At 47.2% G+C, this 27,990-nt stretch overlaps 1 protein-coding gene across 1 annotated transcript; it reads right to left on the bottom strand.

The window, feature by feature from the left end:
- Positions 1-231: 231 nt before the first annotated feature.
- On the bottom strand, positions 232-27,332 carry CERCAM (cerebral endothelial cell adhesion molecule). The gene is made up of 13 exons (XM_035102297.3): positions 26,982-27,332; positions 21,294-21,404; positions 20,619-20,736; positions 19,635-19,769; positions 17,583-17,787; positions 16,716-16,835; positions 15,026-15,102; positions 14,573-14,679; positions 13,542-13,674; positions 12,534-12,661; positions 10,487-10,690; positions 6,689-6,945; positions 232-3,477 (listed from the first exon to the last, which is right to left on the bottom strand). Exons 1-12 carry the CDS (start codon positions 27,230-27,232, stop codon positions 6,699-6,701), a joined length of 1,836 nt encoding a protein of 611 aa, XP_034958188.2. The 5' UTR covers positions 27,233-27,332; the 3' UTR covers positions 232-3,477; positions 6,689-6,698.
- Positions 27,333-27,990: the final 658 nt, after the last annotated feature.

A 27,990-nucleotide genomic window follows, 5' to 3' on the forward strand; every position in this document is an offset into this window, starting at 1 on the left:
CCTTTTCTTCCTAATGTAACCCTAATGTCTCAACAAATGAAACTGACCTACGGAAAATGTAACTTGAAAAGAGACATTGCACATACCTTTGTAAACCAAAAAAACTTTAATATTTTTTTATTTTTTATTTAAAAAGAAGGGTTCGATTCTCCTTTACTGTGAAGTCAGTGGGGCCTGGTTCCCGCTGTGGGAAGGAATTGTCACTTAAGAAGCAGGATGCCCGGCTGCATGTGTCAATAATAATAATAATTTATTATTTATACCCCGCCCATCTGGCCGGGTTCCCCCAGCCACTCTGGGCGGCTTCCAACAAAACAGAAATTCTAAAATACAGAAATCCATCAAACATTAAAATACAGAAATCCATCAAACATTAAAAGCTTCCCTAAACAGGGCTCCAGGTTCACCCTCGCAGCATCTCTGGGCATGGCTGGGATCATGCAGTGTTGCTCTAGGACATTCTGGAGTGTTTAAATGGTGGCCCCCTGCCACCCACCACCAGGTACTTTCATTTTAAGGCTGTGCAAGTTTCTAGCCATTTGGGCAACCACAGGTAGAATATAGTCATCATTATTTGTTATATTGTCCATTATAAAGAGAACCTAGGAGGTGCTTTCTAAATCCCATTTGTTCCAGAAAGCAGCCTCCCCCTGACAGAGTGGGTTCTGTGGTGGTTGAATGACTCTAACACCTTTGTGACTCTCAAAGTGGCCCTTTTTGCCCTGGTGGCAAGGAAGATTAGGAAGAAATAACTAGACAAAACAGCAATAAATTTAAATACATACTGTATGTAGCCAAGGAGGCTTCTCATTTATAGTCACACTTGCATTACATGATCCTGTATTGTTCAAGTAGAGGCTTTGGTTTTTTTTTTATATTGTCTGTGCTTATGGTTTTGTCACAAGACCTATAGAATGCAAAATTTGTCACTTTCCTGGCCAGGTATAAAAGCAGCTTCTTTTAACCTCACTTAAAAGCACTGACGTAGGATCTGAGCATTCAGCAGAGGCCTCTGTCTATTGCTCCTTCAACTCATGTGGAATTCCATCAATATTTAAAAAGAACTAAAATAACCAAGACAATCAAAATAAGAATGCAAATTACTTTATGCATTTATTGTAACACCCCACCCCACCCCCCAAAAATAGCACAGCTACAATTTTCTCATCACACCATTAGTTTTAGGTGCCAGATCAGAACCCACAATGGCTGAAGTGGAAATTCTCCAGGTAAGCATATACTGTACCCTAAACAGATTTCCCTCCCATACAGGGCCTTGTGCTGTTAACACCTGTACAAACTTAAATTCAGCTGGTGAAGTCTCCTCCCCTGCCCAGCATGGAGATGTGTTGGTGGAGAAAACATCATAGGCCAGGCTTCTTTTGGTTGTACAGGGGCTTTTAAAGGGCAGAAGAACATTGGCAGAAAAAGTTGGCAATGATGGGTGATATCCAGCCAAGTCATAATGAGATGAAATAAATGAAATTCCTGAAGTCAATGGGTCTACTCTGGTTATAGCCAATGGATATCACCCCATAGCTTTGGAGAGGGGAACAAGAATACAGTGAAGATATGGCCCTGTATGTACATTTAAGTAAGAGATCAAATTTAATCTTCAGTTTGGTTTACTAGTTTTGCTTTTTTAAGAAATGCAACAAAGAGTTGAGGAAATGGTGTGTCAGAGGAAGCTGACAGTGGAGAGAGAACTGGAACTGAAGAGCTCCAGAGTCACCAGGAAGCACACCGTCTTTCAGCCAACGTGGGGGTCCTAACTGATCCCACCCCTGCTGGTGGCAGCTGAACAACAGATTACTCAAAACTGGAGAACTTTTGATAATTTACAGTCGGCTCTTTGGAAGCAGGAGGTTTGCACAGCAGCGCTTATGGAAAAGCAAACCCAACAATTAAGAGCACTAAATGGACCACAAATGGAAAAAAAAAACACTTCACAGAAATATCATGGGACCACAGAACCGTAAAGCTGGAAAGAATCCCAAGGGTTATCTAGTCTAACCCCATGTAAAGCAGGAATGTACAACTAAAGAAACCCTAGTTAAAAGTTTTCTGTTATGCATCCTCCAGCAAGACACGGCCAGCTATGTATAAGGTAAAGGGACCCCTGACCATGAGGTCCAGTCGTGACCGACTCTGGGGTTGTGCGCTCATCTCGCGTTATTGGCCGAGGGAGCTGGCATATAGCTTCCAGGTCATGTGGCCAGCATGACAAAGCCGCTTCTGGCGAACCAGAGCAGCGCACAGAAACGCCATTTACCTTCCCGCTGTAACGGTTCCTATTTATCTACTTGCATTTTGACGTGCTTTCAAACTGCTAGGTGGGCAGGAGCTGGGACCAAGCAACGGGAGCTCACCCCGTCACAGGGATTCGAACCGCTGACCTTCTGATCAGCAAGCCCTAGGCTCAGTGGTTTAACCCACAGCGCCACCTGGGTCCAGCTATGTATAGTGGGGTACACTTGATTAGCCTTTGTATCTTACTCTTCTGAGAGAAGTGTTCTTTCTTCTTGTCTGCATGGGTGTTTTCTATTTTGTTATGCTGTGAAAATTGTTGTTGTTGTAGGTCAAAGAGGCAATCCTGAGTTCTCCTAGCTGGCTTACAATAGGGGAAACATTCACTTGCTAGTAGCCTTCCGGGTGGCAGAGGCAAAAGTGGGTGTAGCAACAGGTGTAACTTCTACCATTTGTACCGTAAGCCAGATTCTAACCATGCGAATGTTGAGAGGGTTTCCCATATATACATCCACACCTGTTGCTCCACCCTGGTAGGCAAGAGCCACAATATCCCTGCTGAACAACACATTTCACCCAGGAAAGGAACTCAAGGGGTATGTGGCTTCAGGAGGACGTCAAAGGCCTGATAGAAAGATCTTGAGGGCCAGAGGTGCTCCCCTCCTTTGGTGTTCAATGAAGACACTGTCTCTCTAAACCATCCATGGCCATGGCAATGCCAGGCAGGGCAGAAAACTCCAATCCCCGTGCAGATTATTTATCCAAATTGGACAGTCTTTTCTATATAAAAAAAGTTGGAATGGCCTGTTCCGACAGCAAACATCTGCACAAACCAACCTACACCTCAGCAGGCTGCAGAAATTAGGTCTCTTGCAACTGGTGTGTGTGTGTGTGTGTGTGTGTGTGTGTGTGTGTGTGTGTGTGTTGGAGAAAGGAAAGCAGCTGGTGCCACTATCAGCTCCAAACCATCGTATAAGTGAAGGAAGCTTTTGCTGCTAGGAGAGCACAAATATGGCAGCACCCCAAAACTCCACCATCATCCCAAAGGGAAATTCCAGAGCCATTGGCAGAGCACAAACTGGTCTTTGATGCAAGTTTTGCACACAGTGCATTCGTTTCCCTGTCCAACACAGCTCAAGCAAAAACAGTGTCCTAGGACAAGGTGGCGAGTGAGGGAACCAGTCCTTGCTCTTTCATCGTCTCCTCGCTCATGGGCTGCAGCAGGTAAACCTGGGAGGGGAAAAAGGAAGAGATGAGTGTTACTACGGACAGAGCGAAACCTACTGACAGAGAGCAGGAAGGGAAAACACTCTGGCATAGACCTGCTGCTGTAGTTGGAGACACATAGGCCCTGTGTGCAATGGTAAACAAGGTGCTTATTCCACCAGCTGCTGTTTTCGCAGGCATTGCTTTTCAGGGAACAGGGGTTAGGAACTTGTCCTTCGTTGCTGTTTAAAAGGAAGCCAAGATTCTCATTGTTGACAAATTACAAAACTCTGTGATTTGCACGGAATTTGAAGGCGCACACTGCCAACATATAAACCTGCCCAGTGGCAGCAATCTTAGTAAGAGGAGTAAGATTAAGGCCACATTCGTACCGTACATTTAAAGTGCTATGAAACCACTTTAAACAAACACAGTTTCCTTTGAGATGTAGTTTGTGAAGTGTGCTGAGAGTTTATAAGGGATACCCTGTTCCCTTCCCAGGGTGGATTAAACAATCAATCCGTCTTCACAGGAACCTCTGGGGATTGTAGGTCTGTGAGGGGAATAGGCAATTTCATAGCATGCCAGTGGTGGGCAGGGGGAAAAAAGGGGGGGGGAGTAGACAACGAATGTGCTTTTTGCCTTTGTGCAATAGGCTAGTTTCTGCACACACATGCAGACTGCCCTCTATCCTCCATCCAGGCAACCAAGAGGCATGATCAGAATTCAATGACACATTCCAGCCACTCATGAAGGTCCCAAAGCAAGGCTGGTAATGGGTGCAGCCAGTGAACAGTCACAAACAGAGGGTCAGATTTGGCTCCTGGGTCTGAGGCTCCTCATTCCTGTGGCAAATCATCAACCAGCACATGCAAACAAGGACCCAGAAATAAATTCGTTGCAGGAAACCGATCCAGTTTATAGCGACCTGCCTTGCATGGCTTTCATTATTCTGTGGTTGCATTCTTGACACAGCGAACAGCAAGCGGGCTGTGAGTGCAGTGCTTTGCTGCTTCATTTCCTTTCCCTGGACCGTGCATCACCAGTACGCAAGATCTTTTTCAAAAAGTGGGGGTGGTGGGAGGCAACGGCTGAGAACCAGCTGGCTAACAGCAAAGCAAGTCAGACTTCCCTGACCTCCAGCTGCAGAGAGCACAGGGCCGCTGTTTGTTTACCTCGGAATCTGAGCAGTTTCTCGGGATTTCCTGTCCTAGCAGCTTCAGGGAACTCACAAAAGCAGCACTGAGCCTCAACACACGTCCTTAGACAGAGTCTTTTGAAACTCCTGCTTGTTTAGGCTCTGCAAGACACACAGGCAGTCCGGGGGGGGGGGGGGAGAGAGAGACAGTCAGCCAGAGTGGCAGAGGAAGCCCGCGCGGCTTTTGGGAGCCGAGGCCAACTGTCTGAAATCAGGACAAGGGCAGCAGGATTCAGAGCCATGTTCCAGATGCTCAGTTTTCTCTGGTTTCCAGGGTCTTTAGACTGGGTCACAGGTTATGCCCAGATGTCGGGCTCCTGCTAGTGCTAGAACCTCCCACACAAGCAAGGCACAAAACAGAGAGAAATTCAGAGAAGTGGGGCTTGTGGAGAATGAATCCCTCTTTCCTTGGACTAAAAACTGCCAAATGTTTTCATTTACAAGGCTGTTTATCAGTGATGTGTTGTGAAGTGTTGGAGTAGGATCTGGGAGACCTGGGTTCAAATCCCCCCCCTTGCACTTGGCCATGAAACTCACTGGCTGATCTTGGATCAGTCAGTCCTTCACAGTTCAAGGCCCTACCTCACAGGGTTGTTGTGAGGATAAAACAGAGAAAGGAAAGAACCTTGTACACCACCTTGAACTCCTTGAGGGAAAGGTAGGATGTAAATGTACAGTGGTACCTCTACTTACGAATTTAATGCGTTCCGAACGCACATTTGTAAGTCGAAAAAATTCGTAAGTCGAAGCAACCCTATCTAAAAAATCATAAGTAGAAAAAATCCTATCTAAACCGCATCCAAGATGGCGGACGGAGCTCCGTTCGTAAGTAGAAATATTCGTAAGTAGAGGTACCACTGTAAAAAGATACCCAAACATATTAGATTAAAGTCTGGTTAACTACAATAACAAGTGTCCCCCTCTCCTTTTTGTAATGTATACAATATCTTTTTCTAGTTACAGGTAGGTAGCCGTGTTGGTCTGAGTCGAAGCAAAATTAAAAAATTCCTTCAGTAGGACCTTAAAGACCAACTAAGTTTTTATTTTGGTATGAGCTTTCGTGTGCATGCACACTTCTTCAGATACACTTGAAACAGAAGAGCCAGACCCTTATGTATATACAGAGGGAGGTGGGGTGGGTGGAAATGGGTGATGGGCTGATAGGAGTGGTAAACCTGTTGATGGCTGTTAACGACTGCTGATGACTGCAATTGGTTTAATTGCTCATCTTCTAATATTGTGTATGCCATCAAATGCCAACAGTGCCCTTCAGCTCTCTATATTGGACAAACAGGCCAAACCCTACGCCAAAGGATAAATGGACATAAATCTGACACCAGGAACCACAAGACAGAGAAACCAGTAGGAGAACACTTCAATCTCCCAGGACATTCTATACAAGATCTCAAAGCAGCTGTTTTATTACAGAAAAATTTCAGAAACAGACTGGAAAGAGAAGTTGCTGAATTGGAACTCATTACCAAGCTTAAAACCACGCGGCCACCTGGGATGAACAAAGACATAGGATTCTTATCTCATTATGCATGATCAAGCTTTCTTTAGCACCTCAGCCCTTGCCTTTTCCCCGCAGGACCAATTGCAGTCATGTAATGAATGTGAGCCTCCTTGCAAGGTGCTCATTTATTTATTTTGGTTATGAAGTAAAAGTATTTATATACTACCCATTCATAAAGTATCAGGGCAGTGTACAGTAATATAAAAATATTTACCGGGCACTGCCCAGTAAGCAAGACAGAGAGCTTAACAGCTCCTTCCATGCTCAAAAAGAGCTTTCAAGCTCTCCACCTGGTGTGCATTTAATTTGCACAGTTTCAACCAGTCTGTTTTCAACCGTGCAAGTTTGCAAGTTAATTGTGCATAAGATGCCATCATGCTGTAGACGAGTTGCAGGGCAGGGGGAGGACGAGGAGCAATCACTTCTGGGAAAGGCTTCCTGCAGCCAACTGCCCTACAGCATACAGCTCCGCCCAAGCAGTTCCACATCTGCTGCACAGATGTTTCCCAGGCCTTACTTACCAGCCAGATGTTATAGCTCATCCCGAGAGGCTGGGCGGAAGGAGTGACCTGAAGTGCCTACACTCCCATGGGTGTCCTTCAGTGTCTTCTGCGAGCCGCTCCAGGCCGTCTTGCGTGAGTCATCGTCCCAGATGGTGGAGGTCTCTGTGTCGCTCAGCCACTCGGCATCACCAGCGTAGTGGGTTGGGTAGGCGAGGAGGGGGCGCACAGAGAAAGCTTGCAGGTCCCGGTTGCTGAAATGCTTTTTGTAATCCTCACTGAGAGAGAGGGAGGAGAAGGAAGCATCAGCCTATCCTTTTGACCAGTGATTCTCAAAGGGTGCTCTGCATTATGACATCTGAACTCCAAGCCAATTCAGCCACTTGCCACTCTTGGGGGATCGTAAAACCTTGCAACTTTGTTAGAGGTCGCCAACGTGGTGCCCTCATCGGGCATTGGTGGATTCCAGCTTTTATCGTCTTTGACAACTGGCTATGTTAGCTGTGGGGAGTTAGGAGTCCAGCAACAACTGTAAAATGTTTTACAACTTACCTGGTATAAGCATACCATTAGCTCCTAACAGTGAAAATAAATGTATTTTCAATGAATTTCTAGAAATTCGTTTCAGAAATTTGTTTGCTCTCTTCTGTATTTGTTAATAATTTGGAAATTCAATAAAACATTTTTTAAAAAGTCATTAACCACCACCACCACAACGACAACGACAACGACAACCTTGTGGCTACCTAGTGTTGGCTAACCTAGCATAAACATTTATTGAAGTCCACTTCATCAGTCCTAAACTGGGGTGGGTGGGGAGAGAAGTGAGATCAAAGGGAGACAAAATGCAGACCACACTCACATCCCCATTAGCAAAGGAAGTATTATTGACTACCCAGCAATATTTTATTTGTGTGTGTGTATGTTTGTGTGTGTGTGTGAAAAAGAAAGAAAGAAAGAAAGAAAGAAAGAAAGAAAGAAAGAAAGAAAGAAAGAAAGAAAGAAAGAAAGAAAGAAAGAATTGTGCAAAAACAGAGCCAAAAAAGGCCAGGTGAAATTCTGGTTTGGAGCGAGAGCCTGGCAGAGATGGAAAGTCTGAAAACACTGCCAGGAATCCTGGCTCAGCCTCAGCTTGCTGCCTGTAAATCACATTCCCGAACTGTCTTGAGCAGAGGCCAGTGTAGCCCGTGGAAAGCCATGCAGCAAGCAAGACACAAAAGCTTCTCCTATCAAGCCCACTTTCTACTTGGGGCACAGCCTGGCTGCTCCATCCACGTGCCAGCATTGCTTACTATGGGGACCCAGTGATGGACTCCATATTTTTTTGGGGGGGGGAGGGGAAGGGGCAGGAGGGCTGAACAAGACCTGCCTCTGTTGCCCATTTGCTTGCTCTCTCCCACTGGGCCCAATCAGCACCAGCGCACAGAGGAAGTGGGCAAAGGCAAGTGGAGGCCAATGCTCCTCCTTGCTCAACTGAGATGGAAGGCGAACATGTGGCAACTGCAAAGCTGAAAAGGGGCAGAAGGAGAGGAGGGCTCTGAAGGTCAACAGTGCTGCCCCTTACCAAAGACGTGGGCCTGTCAAAGCCAATCACTGCCTACTGACACAGTAGGGAAGGCCAGGAAAATAGCCCATCTGTTAAAAGAGGGATAGGGAGCCTGAGGCCCTCCAGATGCTGTTGGGCTGATGGGAGTTGGAGTCAAACAACGTCTAGAGCAGGCATCGGCAAGGTTATCCGGCCGTGGGCCGGCCGGACGCAGTGTGATGCCGGAAATGGCGTCGGCACATCTCCGCAACACTGGAAATCACTTTTGCGGCTGCGCAGACGCCAGAAATCGCACCTGTGCAGAAGCGATTTTTTGCGTCTGGGCATGCGCAGATGCGGTTTTTGGCATCTGCACAGGTGCAGGCGCCATTTCCGGTGCTGCTCGGCAAGTCCCCACGCCATGCTGTGCCGGTTTAGCGTAGTGCGTGGGGGACTCGTCGAGTGGGTGGCTCGGTTCATGGATGGGGGCCGGATAAATGGCCTTCGTGGGCAGCATCCGGCCCATGGGCTGGAGGTTGCCAACCTCTGATCTAGAGGGCCACGGGTTCCCCTTGTTGTTGTTGTTGCTGGCATCCATCTGTCTTTGGAGGTCTTTAAGCGGAGGCTTGACAGGCATATGTCAAGAATGCTTTGATGGTGTTTCCTGCTTGGCAGGGGGTTGGACTGGATGGCCCTTGTGGTCTCTTCCAACTCTAGGATTCTAGGATTCTATGTCTTGAGAGACAATGGAGTGCACCTCTGGGGGTGAAGGCAAACTGTTGTGTTTGCAGCCCCAGAGTGTGCATGGAGGTCCTGGGCTGCCCAAGCGACAAGACCCCGCTCTCGGCATCGCAAATGTGGTCCAAAGGAAAGCAGAGCAAGACGTTTGGCACCAGGAGTTGCCGGAAGGAGGAGTACAAGGCACCATTCAACTGCCTTAGGGACTCCACTCTGAATTTGTGCAGGGTTTATTCCTTAGCTTAGTCTTTTCTTCCCCTGAAGGTGTCTCACAAAGAACCAGGTATAGATTTTTCCTCAGGGTTCACTCCTGAAGTCCCAAGGCATGGCAATCAGCTACATATCCCTGGCTCCTGCTATGCTTCCAGCAAGCTGAGCAAATGGCCCTCCAAGAAACCTCCTTGCTGACTATTCTTTTCCACAGACATCTGCAGGCTGGAGGGAGTGAAGTCATAGGAACAGATGTTTTCCCTTAACTAGTACCGAAGCAGTGAAGGCGAGGATTGGTGCGGGGTGGGGGGGAGAGGCGCTTTTCTTTGCTTACAAGGCATGATCCTGCCAAACCTATTCTGGAGGCCTTATCAGTGTGTGTCAGCCTTGAAGGAGATTTAGCCCCCCCCCCCGACTGGTTGGTGCTTGTTTGGTTTTCCCAGATATATGCTGCCACGTCACTGGTGCAATAAGAGTACAATAGCTGTGGATTTGTACTGGACCGTCCACACCTCCTTCCACATTATTAGCTGTTTTGAGATGCCATGTTGCCGCTTTATTGCCCTCTGGATTACTAAGCTTTTGCACTGCAGCGCAACAAAAGGAATATTTGTGGTATAGGAAGTTAACAGGATATCAGCAGGGGGCTGCACGGCACAGGAACAAAGCAAGCATGTCTGCCCTGAAACTTTTGCATGTGTGAACAGAACTGAAAGTGGGATAGTGCATAACTGCCCCTGAAGCACCATGAAAACAAACAACCACAAATTCATAATAAAAATGTGGTCTAGAGGGGCCCTTTGTGTGTGCCCTGAGCAGTGGGACAGAAAAACCAGTGAGAGGAGAAATAGAACGGAACACCTTGTAAAAATGTGTGCTTATCTGAATGGTACTCTGAAGAGAGGCATTACGAACATACAGTAAGTGCCCTGAGGCTGGATCAGGCCCATGGCCCATCTACTCCAGCATCCTGTTCTCACAGTGGTCAACCAGTTGCCTGTATGAAACCTGCAGAATGGACCCTGAGCACAAGAGCAATTCTCTCCCTTCCTGTGGTTTCCAGCAACTGGTATCCACAAGCATTACTGCCTCCGAATGTGGAGGCACAACAGAGCCACCATGGCTAAGCCATCAACAGCCCTCTCCTCCATGAAGTGTTCCACACTGCAACATTTTGTTGCAGGTCCCACTCGCACATTAAATCATGCCACAGGCTTTCCCGTACCGACAGGGTGCTTCTTCAGCGCTTCCATGAGAACATCAAGCAGAACATTGCTGTTCTGTATTATTACATCTGAACTCTCCAAGCCAATTGAAACAAACCCACAACATTTCAAGCTCCTTACTTGGGGTGCTTGTCATACATGATGGGCAGGAATTCATCCACAGGAAGGATTTTGGAGAGCGGCTGGGCATCAATCAGTTTCTGAGCCCCTTGCCGTGAGATGATGTAAGCTAAAGTCCAGTAGGAATATCCAGGCACCACAAGGTTCCGTACGTCCTCCACTAGCTCCTCATCCTCAGAGTTCACTTGCTTCCGGCCCAGGTAACTGAAGAAGACAAATCAGCCTTTTTAGTGTTCACCCATTTCCTTCTGCCTACACCAAGAGTGGGCAACCTTTTTGCCCCGGAAGGCCAGATTGTCGCCTCCCACCTCCAGAAGCCAACATTAGCCCCTGGGCAGTGCCACCAACCTGTCTAAGTTGGCCCATGGGGATGGAGAGAGATATAACTGAGCAGAACTGGGGAGACCTGTCAGGCCAAACCTGGCTGGGGGGCTGGAAGGTTCCCCACCCCTACATAGCATCATGTGCCAGGCAGGAACACATGTGAACACCTGTCTTCAAATGCAGGTCAGGGAAGATTCCATGTTCAATCCAATCAAAGGGGTCTCCATTAGCAAACAGACCTCAGGGAGCTGCTGCTAGTCAAAGCACAGTGTTCCAAGTTGGACAGATCCCTGATCTGACTCAGTATAAGGTAGCACCATTTGGAGGCAGTGAGAGGATCCACAGCCCAGTGGCAGCGCACTTGCTTTGCATGCAGACAACCACAAACCCCCAGGTTGGAGGAGGGGTCCTTATCCATGTGCCACTTATCCAGCCTGCCCCACCTCCCACACCATACAACCCCAGTCTCCCCAGCTCCTCTCCTCCCAGACACACCTCCCCTCCTTCAATATAAACAAACAACAACAACAAGCCCTACACAGATAAAACAATTAAAAACAGTTAAAACAACTGTAGCTGCAGTTCTGTCTCAGCTTTGCGCTGCAGCCAGAAGTTGCAGATTGGCTGCAGGTGCAGAGGGCTGGCTTGTGACTTAGCGCAGGATGCTGCTGCCCGATTGCTGGCAGGAGTGAGGTGTTGCCAGCTCAGAGGTCTGCACTGGCCGGTGATTTGTTACTGCACGAAGTTCAAGTGTTTCTATTAATATATATAAAGCCCTTTGCAACTTGGGACCAGTTAACCTACGAGATCACCTTACACCAAATGTGCACACTCAATCACTTCAATCAATGGAATTGCTACTACTTTACAGGTGCCACATAATAACTGTTCAGGATTTGTAAGAACTCAATCACTTAGTGTGGCAGCGCCTGCACTTTGGAATTCCCTGCCTATTGTCGTCAAGCCTTCACTGTGCTCTTTTCAGCACCTGCTAAAACATTCCTGTTCAGGCAAGCCTACCCAGGTGTTTGGAACGTTGAGGTGATTTTAATCAGTTTTAGTATTTTAACTCTTGTATGTTTTGAAGCAGGATTGTGGTCTTTTTCTACATTTTCTTCTTTTACCATCTTTTAAACCACTTTGAGGGGGTTTTTTTTATGCGCAAGCAGTGCATAATTTTTATGAAATAAATAAATGTGAATACAGGAAATAGCTTTCTAATGATTCAGACTATTGTTGCATTTGGCTCAACATTGCCCCTGGTGATTCTGCAGGATTTCAGACAGAGTCAGGATCTCTTTCGCAGCCCTACCTGGGGTTGCCTAGGATTAAACCAAAGACTTTTGCATGCAAAGCATAGACTCTTAACAACTGATTCATTGTCCTCCACCTAAAACTAAATATTCCAGCCCTCATAGTTCTGAATGAAGGGATGAACCAAACAGGAACACAGGAAGTTGCCTTATAGTGACTCAGGCCATAGGTCATTCGAGCTCAATATTGCCTACACTGACTGGCAGCAGCTCATCAGGATTTCCAACAGGAGACTTTTCCAGACCTTCCTGGAGACACCGTTGGGGATTGAACCTCGGACCTTCTGCATGCAAAGCAGGCACACTGTCACTGAGCTATAGTTATTTTGGAATTCCAAAGTGTAGCCAAACAACTAGGGCTGTTTTGCAGCTAAGGACCTCACCCAATCCCACCAGCTAACCCAACATACATCAGGTCCCAATTCAGCTGTGCTTGCTCCAGTTCATCCATCAGCCGCAAAATTCGCTTCTTGAAATATGCCTCAAACCGCACATCATCTTCCAGCACCACAGACTTCTCCAGACCCCGTTTCACGATCTAAAGGGGGGGGAACAACAGCGCTATAGAGAGTATGGGTGAAAGAGACCTTACAAGTTCCATCGCGGAGCTCACCCAGCAACTTTACCAAGGGAACTTGCTGTGTGTATGGTATAACAGCACAGCTCAGAAGCAGGTTGCCCTCCCATTAGCTGTGGGGCTGATGAGAGTCCAACAACATCTAGGTAGCCACAGGTTCCGCATCCCTGGTGGAGACCTTGTTGAGAAACCCAAAAGACCTTTTTGGGGCAACACAGGAAGTCATCCAAAATGGTTTAATTTGGAACCGGATAATTAGCTCTTTTAGTTGCATTATGATTTGATATTGTATTAATGTGGCTTACATTGAATTGTTATTAAGGAAAAATTAATAAAAAGTTATTTAACAAAAGAACTACTTTGGAACATTGGGAAAGAGTTTGACTCCTGCGGTGCTGCAGCTTGGACCAGATGACTGCCAGGCCCCCTTCCTACTCTTCAGCTCTATATTCCAAGTGCAAAAGTGAGAGGGCAATGAATTCCTGGTGCATGTGTCAATCTGGGAGGTGGGGGTCAGGTCAACCACTGTCAGGATTTGCAAGGATTGGGCTCCCCAAGCCTCCAGACACTTCTCTACCCACTCTCTGCTACACTGCACAACGTTGAGCAACAGCCAGAGACCCCTCTCCTACTCTTCAGCCCAGCAAACCAGATGACCTGAGAGGGAGACAGTGGGAGCCTAGCTGGACCTATATAACCATTGCACAGGGCTTGGCCCCGTATCTTGAGTAGCCAACCAGAGAGAAGCTGATGGGCAGGCTCTGCTTGACCACATCAATGGCCATTCCCTGCACCGAACCAACCCAAGCCCTTGACCCTTTCACCCAGCCCAAGCCCTTACCTCATTCCACACATGATGGTGACTCAGGAAGCAGCCCACCTCCCCTTTGGTGAGTGTCCTGCCTGAGAAGGGGTCGAAATAACCTGGAAGTAGGTCCACACCCAGTTTCTTGATGTCACTGCTGTTTAGGGCACTAGCAGAAGAGATAACAGAGGTTAGCAAAAGCAGCACTCCCAAGAGCGCAGGTCAAGAACCAGGGCAGGCAGCATGGAGCTATGCAGCCCCGTATAGATATCCCAGCCAGCCTCACGTCCCCCAGGTGTTGTTGGAGTGCCAGTTCGCATCAGCTGTAGGCAGCATGGAGCCCACGTGCTCTCCTCTCCAGCTTTCAGGTGCAATGGGGTTCGGACAACTATACAGCAAGTATATTTATTGCGTTTGTTCGGGAGCATTTCTAGTTAAAAGTTCTGAAAGCCGTATACAAAGAACAGCATACATGCATTGAAAAAAAGAAAGTATTTATAAAAAAGAGGAATTCAGCAAAAGCAGGGTCCGATCCTATGGGTAAGGGAAAGCCTGGGCAAAAAGGTTTAGCTTCACAAAGCTGACTAAAGCTAGTAATGAAAGACGCTTCACATACAGCAGAGGGAAAGACCGGGCTATTTAGGAACATGCGGAGAGGGTCCTTCTGGACCACAGGCCTGTCTTTGTCCACAGCACCAAAGCAGATGCCTGCAGGAATCCCAGCAGTAAGGTATGGCAATGGCATCCCCCACCCTGGCTACTGCTCTTCACCTAACAACTGATATTCCCTGGTACACTGCCGCTGGTTCTGGAAGCTCTATAAATCCATCATGACTAGTAGGATTTGATAGCTGTTTCCTGAATGGACTTGCTCCTTCAAATCTATCTAAATAATGATGATGATGATTTTGGCCTCAATATGTTCCCCCCTTCTCCTATTACATTTGCATTTTTAAAAGCTATCTAAGCCAGCAGCCTTGTGGCAGAGAGGTCCATCAGTTGCAGCGGCCCCATTTCACGCTAAAAGCCAAAACAAAGCACCCCAGAAAGCAGCATTGGCCAGTCACCTTCCATCGACAGCATTAATCACCAAGGGCTCTATCTCCAACTCCAAGAGGGAACTAAGCATGCGCTGCCGACGGTCTGGGCGCCTTGCCAAGTTGATGAGGAAAACCTAAAAGGAAAACAGAAGATTAATTTCCTTTTTTTGAGTACTTATATAAACCACTTTTCATCACAAAAGCAAGCTTATAAAGAAAATCAAATGAAATTAACTAATGAATTTTAACTGGAATATATAAAACAATGAAGCTCAAAAAAAATATGCATAAAATAGGATTCCACTCACTCAAAACGCACAAAATTCGTCACATGCATTCAGGCATATTCTGACTCAGTCACTCACTCACAGTCCTCACAGGTGCTGACAATTTCACTCTTACACACACATGGGGTGGGGGGACAGGGGAGGCGAGGCACCCAAGAAGCATGAACAGGAAGCTCAAGAAGCTCTTACTTACCTCGTCAAACCCAATTTTGGTTGGATGCTTCGGTGGGAGGTAGACATGACTGGAGGGGAACATTGGGGTACCACCCACTGCAAGAGAGATGTAAAGCTTGGAGAGGAGGCTACGTTGCTGCTCAGGTTTTTAACCTGTACAGTGGTACCTTGGGTTTAAGAACAGTCCTGTTTACGAACGATTCGGTTTATGAACTCCGCAAAACTGGAAGTAGTGTCCCGGTTTGAGGACTTTACCTCGGTCTAAGAACGGAATACGAACAGTGGAAGGGCACCGGTGACAGGAGGCCTCATTAGGGAAAGCGTGCCTTGGTTTAAGAACTGTTTGGGTTTAAGAACGGACTTCTGGAATGGATTAAGTTCGAAAACCGAGGTACCACTGTACTGTACTTATCAGCAAGTGAGTTCCATAAACAGCTTGCTGTAATTTTGCTGGTATATTCTGCCAAAAACTCCAAATCAGCTCCCAAAACTTTCTCCCCTTCCCTCTTTGAATTGCTTATAACTGTTATCTTTAGGGCTTCCATTGTGGTGGTGTTGTTGATTATTATTAGCATTATTAATTAGTAGTAGTAAATGGAGAAGGAGAAATGGTTCTGGGTTTGGATTTCTTGCATCAAGCAGGAGTCAGACAAAATGGCCTACAAGGCTCTTTCCATCTCTTTGGTTCTAAGGATAAATTTCCCCTTGAGCTTAAGAAGGTAAGTTATTAATATTATTTTAAATTAAATTTGTATACCATCCTATACCCATAGATCTCAGGGCAGTTCACAACATAAAATTACAATATGAAAAACACAGAAAACATAATAAAAGCAAAAACAAAGAAAACCCAGTAACAACCCCCCTTCTACAACACATTTAAAAGGGCGTCTGGTGTCAATTAGCCAAAGGTCTGGTAAAAGAGGAACGTTTTTTGCCTGGTGCTTAAAGGTGTGTAATGAAGGCACCAAGTAAGTCTCCCTGGGGAGAGCATTTCACAAATGGAGAGCCACTGCAGAAAAGTCCCGTTCTTGTGTTGCCCCCTCAGGACCTCTCATGGAGGAAGAACATGATGAAGGGTTTCAGAGGCTCAGGGTCCAGGAAGGTTCATATGGAGATAAGTAGTCCTTGAGGTACTGTGGTCCTGAGCCATTTAAGGCTTTATAGGTCAAAACCAGCACTTTGAATCGGACCAGAAATTGGTATAATATGCTCAAACCTATCTTGCTCAGGTAAACCAGAGAAAAATAGGGGGCCATATCCAACTAAATTCTACTCAGAGCAGACCTACTAAAATTAATGGGCGCAACTTATGGTGCTTCCAGACAACCTGCTTACTGAGCATTCATCCCCATTTGTTTGCAGGGAGGTTAGACGCTGTTGCACCAAAGCAAATGCGATCCCTCACTTTCCTTACCACAAAAAGTAGGTTTGCAGCACAAGCCCTCCCAATGGAATTTGACGATGCAACCTGAATTTGCCAGCATGTGACTGAATCCCACCTGAAAATAGTGGTGGTCTGGAAACTCCCTTAGTCATAGCTATTAATTGCAATGGGTTCGCTCTGAGTAGAGCAAGTACTGGGTACATGCCATCAAGTGTAGGCCTATTAGGGTCCCACAGCAAGGAGGAAAAACACCCTACAAGAACCCCCAAGAAAGATTCTCCTGTGGGCTAGGGCAGTATTTGGAGCAGGTGCGCTAACTAACCCATTGCCTCCAGGATCAGGTGCACAAAGTTGACGCTTTCATCCTCCAGTGTCTGGTGAGATTTCACAGGGACATTGATATACCCAAACCGCTGCTGGTTACACAAGTACATCTGGGCTCCTGCGCAGGAGACAGAATAATAACTTAAAAGCATGCCGCTCGACAATTCTATGGTTCTATAAACGAGCACTTAAGATGAAATCCAAACAATTGTGAGCCCCACATCGCCAGCACAGGCTCCTTGACAGCAGAATTCCTCTGCTCCACGAAATGCCACACCAGACCGCTGTGCTCTTCTGCACACCTTGGTAGACATAGCATGGGCTGTCCATCTCCCTTTATTGCTTGCCCCAGTTTGAATCAAACATTCGATAAAAATCAGGGTGAAATGGAGCCTCCATGTCCAGTAGCAGTATAATGCTAAACATGAGCTGCAGGGAGGGGGAACAGAATAGGGCTGCTGCTTTCATGCTGTTTGAGGGGCTTCCCAGAGGCCAGTTAGGTACAGGAACTCTGGACTAGGAGGGCGTCTGGCCTGAAAAGTAGGGCTCCTTTTACAGTGGACCCTCTGGATACGGATTAAATTCATTCCAGGGGTCTGTACTTAACCTGAAAAGTTCATAACTGGAGGCGCTGCTTCTGCGCACGGGCATGGCGTGATAGAGCGGTTCTGCGCATGCACGCATGGCAAAACCCGGAAGTATACACTTCCGGGTTTGCCGCGTTCGCAACCCAAAAGTTTCATATCCAGAGTGGTACGTAACTTGTGAGTCAACTGTATTATCAAGCATTGTGTAGACATGTGGAAACTCTACACAAATGCTAGCCATGATGATCTGCCTCCCTCTTCTCCTCCCTCACTCTCACCTACAGTTTGGCAGGAATATGCAAAGACAATGATGTCATCAAATGGCCAGGTGTAGCTGGGGTGGGGCGGGTGAAAGGCCAGGTCAGCAGTATCGTCCTTCCGCAGGTCAATCAAGAAGGCGGCGTAGACCATGGAGACTGCAAAGCACCCGACCCGCTGCCGGTTCTTGGTGGGGAAGTAGTCTGCTGTCCTACGATAGTAACCCTGGAACGTGCGAGAGAGTCTCTTAACCCAACATAGCCCAGTGCCAAGAACTGTCTGCCATCCAATTAGGAAACCATAACTCAAAACAGGAAAAGTCCTGCAGCAATGGAGGCTGGTCCACCAATCTCAGCCGCCAAACCCACCACCTGCATCTTACTTAAAATCAGCCCGGGGGTTGGGGATAGGGAGGGGCAGCATTGCCTGTCAAGCTCACTGCCTGTCAAAATAGCGGAGTCAAGATCAGAGTGGCACATTAATTTTCATGGGTCTGCTCTGAGTAGGATATGGTTGGATATAACTCTAAGGATGATAAGAGTTATATCCAACCATATCCTACTCAGAGCAGACCCATGAAAATTTATGTGCCGCTGTGATCTTGACTCTGCTATTATAACCGATGAACCTCAAGGGGTGCCAATGGGTTTCTGGGCCCAACGCAAACTGCGGTTTTGACCTATAAAGCCTTAAACGGCTCAGGGCTGCAATACCTCAGGGACTGTTCTCTTTCCATATGGACCTACCTGGACCCCGAGATCATCTTCTGAGGCCCTTCTTCATGTGCCTCCTCCACAAGGGGTCAAGGGTAGCAACACAAGAACAGGGTCTTCTCTGGTTTCCCCGTCTGTAGAATGCTTTCCCTAGGGAAGTTCACCTGGTGCATTCCTGATACACCTTTAGGTGCCAGGCAAAAGCGTTCCTCTTATACCAGGCCTTTGGCTAAAATGACATCTGATGCCATTTTAAATGTATTGTGGAAGGGGGAATTATTGGGTTGTATTTGTTTTTATTATGCATTCTGTGTTTTTTATATTGTTATTTTATGTTGTGAACCACCCTGAGCTCTATGGTTATAGGATGGTATACAAATAAAATAAATAAATAAAAATGTTCATTGACTTTAGTGGACCTACCTCCACCTCTCATTCGTTCTGGCTCTGCTTACTGTGTGTCTCTACTTTCTGCCCCTCAGCAGTCACTCAACGGGTACCAGCCAGCACAGGCTTGAAGGAAAGTGTTGGTTTTTTACCTTTGAAGACCTAAATACTCCGGGGCCAAGTTATTCCATGAACCACTTGCACCCATACAAGCCTGCTATGGAGACCCCCTTCTTGCAGACTTGCCTATCAAGCAGGTGGGAATGGGAGGCAGGACCTTTTTGGTGGTGGCTCCTCACATAAGAAACTCTCTTCCCCAGGAGGCAGGTTTAGCCCCATCCCAGTTTTCTTTTAAGCAGGTCCTACACACATAGGGTTATCTCCAACTAAGTCCTATTTAAGGTAGCCTGACTAAAGTTAATGGACATTCCTTAGGTCCCTTAACTTCAGTAGGTCCACTCCAAGTATAACTTAGTTAGATACAACTTGTTGCTTTTTCAACTTGTTAGCTCGCGTAGCTGGTGGTTTTTCTAAACCTGCTTTTTAAATTCACTGTTTTATTCATTTATCAATCACCTTCTGCACTAGCATCAAGGTGATTCACATAATTTTTTTTAGCATAGTTTAAAAACATTGCAAAAATAAGAACAACTTAAACAAGCTTTGAAACAAAAATGTCTGTAGAAAAAAAATGTATTCAGTTGTTTCCAGAAAGAACAAATAGTGGGTGACTTCAGTCGAAGCCTGGCTGTATTTATGATATATATTTGTTTTTATATTGCTCTGATCTGATGGTGCATGCATTTTCACTTGCTGAATTGACTCTGTTGTCTCTTTGTAGTGGTCCTCCAGATGTTGAGCAATGACTCCCCTCATCCCTGGCCACTGGCCTACGTTACCCGGAGGGCCACAGATTTCCTGCTCATGCAATAAATTCTGCAAATCTTAAGCACCTCCCCCAAACGGGCTTACCTGAGGAGTAATCCCACACCAGAAGTTGGAGTAATAGGTCTGAGAGTCCAGCATGGGAGCAACAACAGATTTATTTTGTGCAATGAGGAACTTCAGAGTCTGGTTATTTGTCAAGATGCTGTCCGTGTCTGTGAACTGAGGACAGAATTAAAAGTGCACACTTTTATCTTGATTGAAACCATGTCTGAAAACTACCCCCCCCCCCCGAGGGAGCCTGGCAGGCACAACTGAACTGCATCCCTCCAAGGCAAAATTGCCTGCATGGATAGAAAAATCTCACCTCCAGTGGATTTTAAAATGGCCCAAGCAGAGGAGCATCAGGCAGTCAGGGCTGGAAGGTGTGAGGCAATGTACATTTGAAGAAAACTGAGGAAGGAAGTTGTCTGTGGGCAGGTGAGGAGGAAGAAAGCAGGATGTGGGATGCCCTTGGTTTGAGGGGGAAGGAAAGAAGGTGACCCCCCCCTTCCCGGCAACCTGGACTCCATCTCTCATCAGCTCCAGGAGCCACTATGGCCAAAAGTCAGGTTTCATTTATCTGCTAATTAGTGGGTAGGAGTATTGCTTTAATTGTTTGAATATTGCTAAAGTTGTTCACTACCATTTATGCAGCTGGCATGTAGCTTCCGTTTTACAAAGTTGTGCATTATGTGAAATGATCTTGCCCTCCCTCCCTCCCTCCCTCCCTCCCTCCCTCCCTCCCTCCCTCAGGGTACTAGGTATGTGCATACAGTACATATGTTTTTCTTTATTGTAAGTCTCTTGGAGACCTTCCGGGTGACAAGCAACAAATAAGCATGATAAGTAAGTAAGTAAGTAAGTAAGTAAGTAAGTAAGTAAGTAAGTAAATTGTGGCCGCAGAGTTTGTAGAGCACCATGTTGAGGAAGGTTGAGGTAGATGAGAACCAGGTGCACCCCAAAGTGTCTTCTAGTGTGGACAGAATGGAGGAGACATTTCCCCACCTCCAGAAGATCAAACTGACTTACCAAAATGTAATTGGCCCGCTCAGATCGGGCAAAGCTCAGAGCTTCCTGTTTGAGCCTCATTACGTGCTCAAAGCGTGTGTCACTCCAGTGTTTGGGCCCATGTTCATCAGGATAAGATCTGCAAGAGGCAAGATGGTCAGCAGAGAGTGCAAGGCCTGTTCCTCTCCCCTTTCCTTTGCACTGCAGTGCCTATTTTATGCAACCCTCCAGGTTAGCACAGCCCTTCCATACTGTAGACCCTTCCAAGAAACACAGGAGCGCATTTAATGGTTCACTGGAGGGAATTCTGTAGATTGGAAGATCCCTATGAGTAAACCAACTCAAGTTCTCTACCCTAAAAAGGGATCACAGCATAAGAACATGGGGAAAGGGGGAGAAAATCTTGCAGCATGGCGTACAGTCCCCTTGGCCTGATCTGGCTTCAAGGCTCCATTTACGTTCCTTAAGAGGGTAGGAAGGCATTCTACCAACAGCGGTTCCTTCAGCAACTTGCAGTGCCTCTGAACGCAGATCTTCCTATGGACAACTTCTCCACAAAGTTACAGCTGCACCACATCAACCTTCTAAGAAGTACTGCAATTGTTTCTGAGTATCCAAACCCACCATGATCTTCTTTAATTCCTGACCTATGCATGCTTCTCAACTATTTATGAAATTCAAGTATTCCAAACTTACCTGGGCTCATCTACGGGTCTCCACTCAATGTGCCAGTACTGGCTTTCCACTGCAGTGAGCCACTCATGCAGTATTTCTGTTGTGTTGTCCACATTGTGGTCAGTGGCGCACCTGAGAATCCAAATTGCAAATGGGGGATCAGTTCCTCCTCAATTCACCATTAGCCAATTTTACCCAAAAGCTGGCAGAAACAGCAAAGAAGGATCAAAGAGGACCGGTGGTGGTGGTTTGCAACTAGATAGCCATAGCTGCCAAGTTTTCCCTTTTCTCGCGAGAAAGCCTATTCAGCATAATGGAAAATCCCTTTAAAAAAGGGATTTGGCAGCTATGTAGATAGCCAAGGCTGCCTGTAGCCTTTCCAGTTGGTTTGTCCAGCCACTGTTTGCCGTGCACAAAACATCAACACTTTATGTCAGCAGAAAAAACCTACTAGAACTGGAGATAGCTGGAGTCCAACAGTTTAATGCCACATAAGCCAATTTAACTACTGTATACACATTATTGGTGTGTACCGTATATACCCTGTGTATATTTGATACCCTGGGATGACAGGCATGATGCAAGTGGAGGAAACAAACTTGACAAAGAACAAAGAAGAAGTGGGACCTGCAATGTGGAGGGCTGCTATTTGGGGGCCCAGCCAGCCATGCCCTCTTCCAGCACACTCCATTCCATTCTCCACTCGAACATTCGGGCACAAAAATGGAAAACCTGCCAGATCAGTGTGGGTTTACCCTTTTTTATTTTGAGTTAGAATAAAGGCAACCTGGACTTGGAAGCTGACAAACCCTCTCATCTACTGCAAGGTCCTCTCAGTGCTGGCTAGGAAATCTGCAATTTAGACACTATTGCAACTCAGCCAGTTCTTGAAAATTACATGTTAATTTCCCAAAGGGCTCCTGACTGGAGCATGGCTATGCCAGCACATCATCTCTGAGCATATTTATAGCTAGTGGCTTGTATTCGTGGCCAAAACTAGCACTAGGTGGCATGGGCACTTTTTAACAGACCTTCCAAAGCAGAGATTGGGTGTTCTATAACTCCTATCATCCCTGGCCGTTGCCTATGCCTTAAAATGTGCTCCAAATTGCTCCTTGGCAAGTGGGGCTTGTTTGGGTGCATCCTAAGGCAGGAATCAAAGCCAGTGTAAATTAGTCTACAAGCCCCAACCTGGAAGTGGATCACCCAATGACATGATGAAGCAGGGTCAATTTGATTTAAATCAAATTGATTTAAATCTAGTCAGTAAGACTTGATTTAAATCATTATTTTTACAGAAAGACTCATTCTTGCTGGTATAATCTTAATATTTACAACCAGATGAAATTTCATTTTTTTCAGAGTAGTTTTTACAGTTACAGTGGAACCTCGGTTTATGAACACCTCGGTTTACGAATTTTCAGTTTACGAACGCCACAGACCCATCTGGAACGGATTAATTCACTTTCCATTACTTTCAATGAGAAAGTTCGCTTCAGTTTATGAACGCTTCAGTTTATGAACAGACTTCCGGAACCAATTGTGTTCATAAACCGAGGTACCACTGTATATCAAAAACTACTAGTACTGGTTCTGTGTATATAAATTTGCAAAGGAAAAATGGGATTAAGGTTTTTCCCTCAACTCTGTTTGTTTATTTTATAACATTTTTCCTGTGAAGGAAAGGCATGTTATCTCTGCAAACACAAATTCACACTTTTGAAAACTGCAAAAACAAACACCTGTGATAATATCTTCTCATTAGAAAAACTGCCCCAAATAATCTTACAAGACCTCTGGAAGAGCATGACATTGAATGGATTAATGGAATTCATTTATAAAAAAAATTTAAACATTGCATATAAAGCCTCATGCTACATAATTAAAAACAAATCCTTATTTCCTGATGAAGGGGACGCGGGTGGCGCTGTGGGTTAAACCACTGAGCCTAGGGCTTGCCGATCAGAAGGCCGCAGTTCGAATCCCCGGGGCGGGGTGGTCAGTCCCGTTGGTCAGTCCCAGCTCCTGCCAACCTAGCAGTTCAAAAGCACGTCAAAGTGCAAGTAGATAAATAGGTACCGCTCCGGCAGGAAGGTAAACAGTGTTTCCGTGTGCTGCTCTGGTTCGCCATGCTGGCCACATGACCCAGAATCTGTACGCCGGCTCCGTCGGCCAGTAAAGCGAGATGAGCACCGCAACCCCAGAGTCGTCCGCGAATGGATTTAACGGTCAGGGGTCCCTTAACCTTTATTTCCTGATGAATAAAAAGCAGCAACCCCCAGTGCAGCCACAGCAGAGCCAGTGGTATATGGCTAGACTGCTTCAGTTCCTATCTCAGAAAGAAATGTATGCAGACAATTTGGGAAAGTTTTTGCAATCCTGAAACAAACCCCAATGTATCTCAAGGTAGTGAAATGCCCCACAAACAAAGGCATGTGTGTGATATCGAAAGAAGTACCCATGAGTCTGCTTCCCTAGATTAGTTTCTAGAAGGGGAGTGTTGTCAGCTTACAGCAGCAAAAAGGAGAAAAAAAACACCAGAGTCTTGTGGCACAAATTTATTAAGACAGACGCTGGTCCAGACTCTGTGGTCCAGAGACCTTGGCATATTGTTTCCCTGCAACCTCACTCCTCTCTCTCTTGCCAGCCATGCTGGTATATACATTTGCAAATTTAGGATTACCCTTCATGGATCTGAAAAAACAGACTTCCATCTGCAGATGCTACAGGAGGAATTCCAGAAAGGGAGTTCTCTCTGCCCTGCCACACAGACTCCCTCCAGCAGTGTTGAACAAGCCAAGAAGCCACAGGTCCAAGAACGAAGCTCGAGGAAAATTAACTTGGTTTAAAAGAAAGAACAGATGTTAATATATAGCAGATTAAATTGCAGATCTAGGATGTCGTCTCTCCCGAACTGGATTGAGACATCGTTAAGAGGCTTGTGCATCAGTTTAACAGAGACAGCAGATGGAAAACAGCTCATGAGCTCTTGAAAAAAGAAGATTTATACTACCAGGGTAAGGTTTCCTACAAGATCATAGAATATGCTATAAAACACGCCTGAGGCAGAGAAGCTTTGGAACAGAAAGGAAGGGAATCCTGTCGTCTCTGCAGAGTACTGAAACATGGTTTGGGAGGGTGGAGCAGAACAGTCCCAGCAAGGTTGGGGAAATGGGGCAGGAGGTTGGAAATAAAAGGCAGGCAACAAGGAGGGCTCTCTGGGTGCCATTCAACAGGGATGGGAGAAAAACATGTGGCCTTCCAGATGTTGTTGGACTACAGCTGCCATCATCCCTGGCCCTTGGCCATGCAGGCTATTGGGGCTGAAGGGAAGAGCTGGAGTCAGAGCCGTCTTTCCTACTGGGCTGCCTGACGTGTTGCGCCAGGGCGTCAGCCTCTCAGGGGTGCCCCAGAGAGTGGGGGAGCTGCGCGGCCCACATGGAGGCGAGCCCGGGGTGCGCTGTGGGAAGAGCTCCGACCGCTCCTGAGCCCAGACGGGGGTGGGAGCAGCGCCCAAAAGGGCTCCTTTTGGTGCGCTGTTCCCACCACGCCCCCTCGTAACAGCAGGGGAGGAGGCGCTGGAAGGATTTTGCACCACGGCGCTGGATACCCTTAAGACGGCCCTGGCTGGAGTCCTACAAAAGCCAGAGGGCCACAAGAAATAGCTAGGAGTTGGAAAACAGGAGACCTGCCTGTCACTTGACTCATGGTGTGCATGGATGTGGACTACCAGGCTGGCAGAAAAAACTGACATACCAACTGAGAGCGATCAAAGAAAAATTAGACCAGAATAGGCAGGAACACCATAAGAAGAGACAGAAACAGTAAGAAAAGTCACACTTGCTGGCCAAAGTCAAGTTTTCATGTTCAAGCAAGTGCCAGCATGCACTGCTGAAACAGCTTTCTGTAGCCTCCATAAGTAGAGCCTAGAAACGAACTTTTTTAAAATAATAAAGCCTAAAGACCACCACAAACACAGAGACATATTTGGAGAGACTTCCAAATCTTCCATGCTATGTGTCTTAACGATCCTCTGTAATTCATCATAGCTGCTTTCAACCTTTGTGGAACAGTGGTCATGCTACATTTTGTTCCATGTGTTTATCTCTTTACCCCATCCCTGAGGTAGAGGTGAAGGGAAGCAGCCACTGCTCAGGATCTGCTACCCCTCTTAGGATCCCAGCCTTCCCAAAAGTGTAGCCTTGCAGGTATTTCCCTGGATGGAAACTCACACCATAGCTCCGCCCACTGGCCATGCTGGCAGGAACTCATGGGAGCTGGAGTCCAGCAGCACCTAGAGAACCACAGGTTTCTTATTCCTGCCACAGAATCCTCCACCCTAAAATGTTGGTGTGGTTCCTGTAGCTCTTTCTCCTGAAGCTCCAGTGTAACCAAAAAACCTGCCATGCTAGCCTGGGGATGAGGTCACCTGGGTGTGGCTGGCCTACAACTCCCACCACCCCTGGCCACAGTAGCAAGGGCTTATGGGAGCTGGAGTTCAGCAGTATCTGGAAGGCTACAGGAACCCTGTCCTAGCATGTCAACATAGCCCAAAGCATTACAAATGCTTTTGATTACAACCCCTCCCCCCGTGTATCCTTAGAAAGGGCTTATATGCACACACAAAAACTTCTAGAACTTTTGTCCCTTCCAATGGGAAGTTTCCATCCTCAAAGAGGGAAGAGGTACATTAAAGAGAAAACATGTGTTGGGGGATGCATTCGGCAACCATTTCCTACACCTGACCTCATCAGTGCCCACCTCTACAAAACGAGGTCTTCCCAAGAGGGCATTGATAAGTCCATCTCTCCCCGTTGATCTGCATCATAGGAGGAACATCTGTGTAGCCCTTCAGATGTTGGAGGCCTCAGCAACTGGAGGGCTACATCAGGCACCCCCAAACTGCAGCCCTCCAGATGTTTTGGCCTACAACTCCCATGATCCCTAGCTAACAGGACCAGTGGTCGGGGAAGATGGGAATTGTAGTCCAAAACATCTGGAGGGCCGCAGGTTGGGGATGCCTGGGCTACATGTTCCTCACAGCTGACCAACACAACAGCAGCTCCATTAGATCCCATTAGGTCTGGAAGGATCATGGCCAGGTCAGTGCTGAAAATGGGCAGCTGGCCCTGCAAAAACAAAACAAAAAAACACCTCAACACAAGCAGCAGCAACAACAAACTAACACTCTAGGAGACAGTCCAGATACCTTGCAAAACTCAGCACTCCTTGTTCAGGCACGCCAAAGAAGACATTTCTGGAACTGTACATGCTCCTGTGCCCCCACACTAGACACCAGAAGTCTTCAGGGCTCGCCCCAAATCACGCTCACCTATATACTCCCAAACCATATCCTGCAGGGCAGCAGAGCCTCTGAGGACCTGCTCCTCCCTAGACACGCTCACCCCACGCAGCCCCCAAGATGAGGTCCTGAGGCACACCTTTGCACGGCCTGCCCAAGGTTCAAGTCCCTACAAACCAGGCTCAAGCACCTTCAAACCTAGCACTGACACTACAACTGGCGATACCTACCACCACCCCAAAATTAACTAGGTTTCCTCCCCAACTAACCCTCACGCTCATAAACACTTTTCTAGGGCGTCTCGAATCAATCCCAAATTGGGCTGAGAAGGGGGAACCCCTAAAACTCCATCCTGTCCCCCCCCGAGGCAGCCAGCGTCATCGCAACTAAGTTGTTGCGCCCCTTACCAGATGGAGATGCGCTCTTTGGGGTAATCCATGCGCTCCAGGGCCCCCAGGTAATGGGGCAGAGAGTGCTGGGAGTTGCGAGCCAGAATAGCGAACACCACGGTTGGAAACTCCTCCCGCAGTCCGGCAGGACTCCCCGTCCTCTCAACATCCTCCCCCTCCTCACCGGGCGGGGTAGAGACCCCCAAACTGGAGCGGAGAAGGAGAAGCAGGGCGCAAGGGAGAACAGACGCGGCCGCAGGCGAAACCATGTCTCGGAGGCTGCAAAACTAATGGGCGCGCGAGCGGTGCGCGGGGTGGGGGCGAAGATCGACGTTTGGGAGGGGAGAGGCGAGGAGAGGGCCAAGAGGGGCGGAGCCGAGAATTCCAACATTTTAGTACAGTACTGTAAGTCGCCTTGGGTTGAATCATAGAGCTCAATGTTGTCTGCGGGCTGCGGCTCTCCGGAATTTCAGGCAGGGAGATTCCCCCCCCCCCGGGCCTGAATACTTAGGAATTACCGGTTGCTGGAAGCCACGAGTTGGGAGAGAGCTCTTGCGCTCCAGTCCTGCTTGCAGTGTTTCCATAGGGGCATCTGTTTGGCCCCTGTGAGAAGAGGGTGCTGCACTACCGGTAGATGGGCCATTGGCGCGCGCGCGCGCGCGCGCGCGCACCCACCCACCCACCCCAATCACCCCCAGTCCAAAACCAGACAGAAGCATCACACAGCAAAGCAGACCCACCCAAGGTGGGTGACTGCCTCAGGCAGCAGGATCCACAGGGGCAGCACCTCCAGCCTCTAAGGCAGGGATGCCCAAACTTTTTTCAAAGAGGGCCAGATTTGATGAAGCGAAGAAGAGGAGGAGGAGGAGTTTGGATTTGATATCCCGCTTTATCACTACCCTTGTTGTTGTTTAGTCGTTTAGTTGTGTCCGACTCTTCGTGACCCCATGGACCATTGGCAAATAGTGACCCCATGGACCATATGGCAAATAGTTATGGGCAGGTGGGAGAGCTTAGATATTTGAAA

Source organism: Zootoca vivipara, chromosome Z2, assembly GCF_965207765.1.
Source record: "Zootoca vivipara chromosome Z2, rZooViv2.hap1.1, whole genome shotgun sequence".
NCBI classification, from domain to species: Eukaryota; Metazoa; Chordata; class Lepidosauria; order Squamata; family Lacertidae; genus Zootoca; species Zootoca vivipara.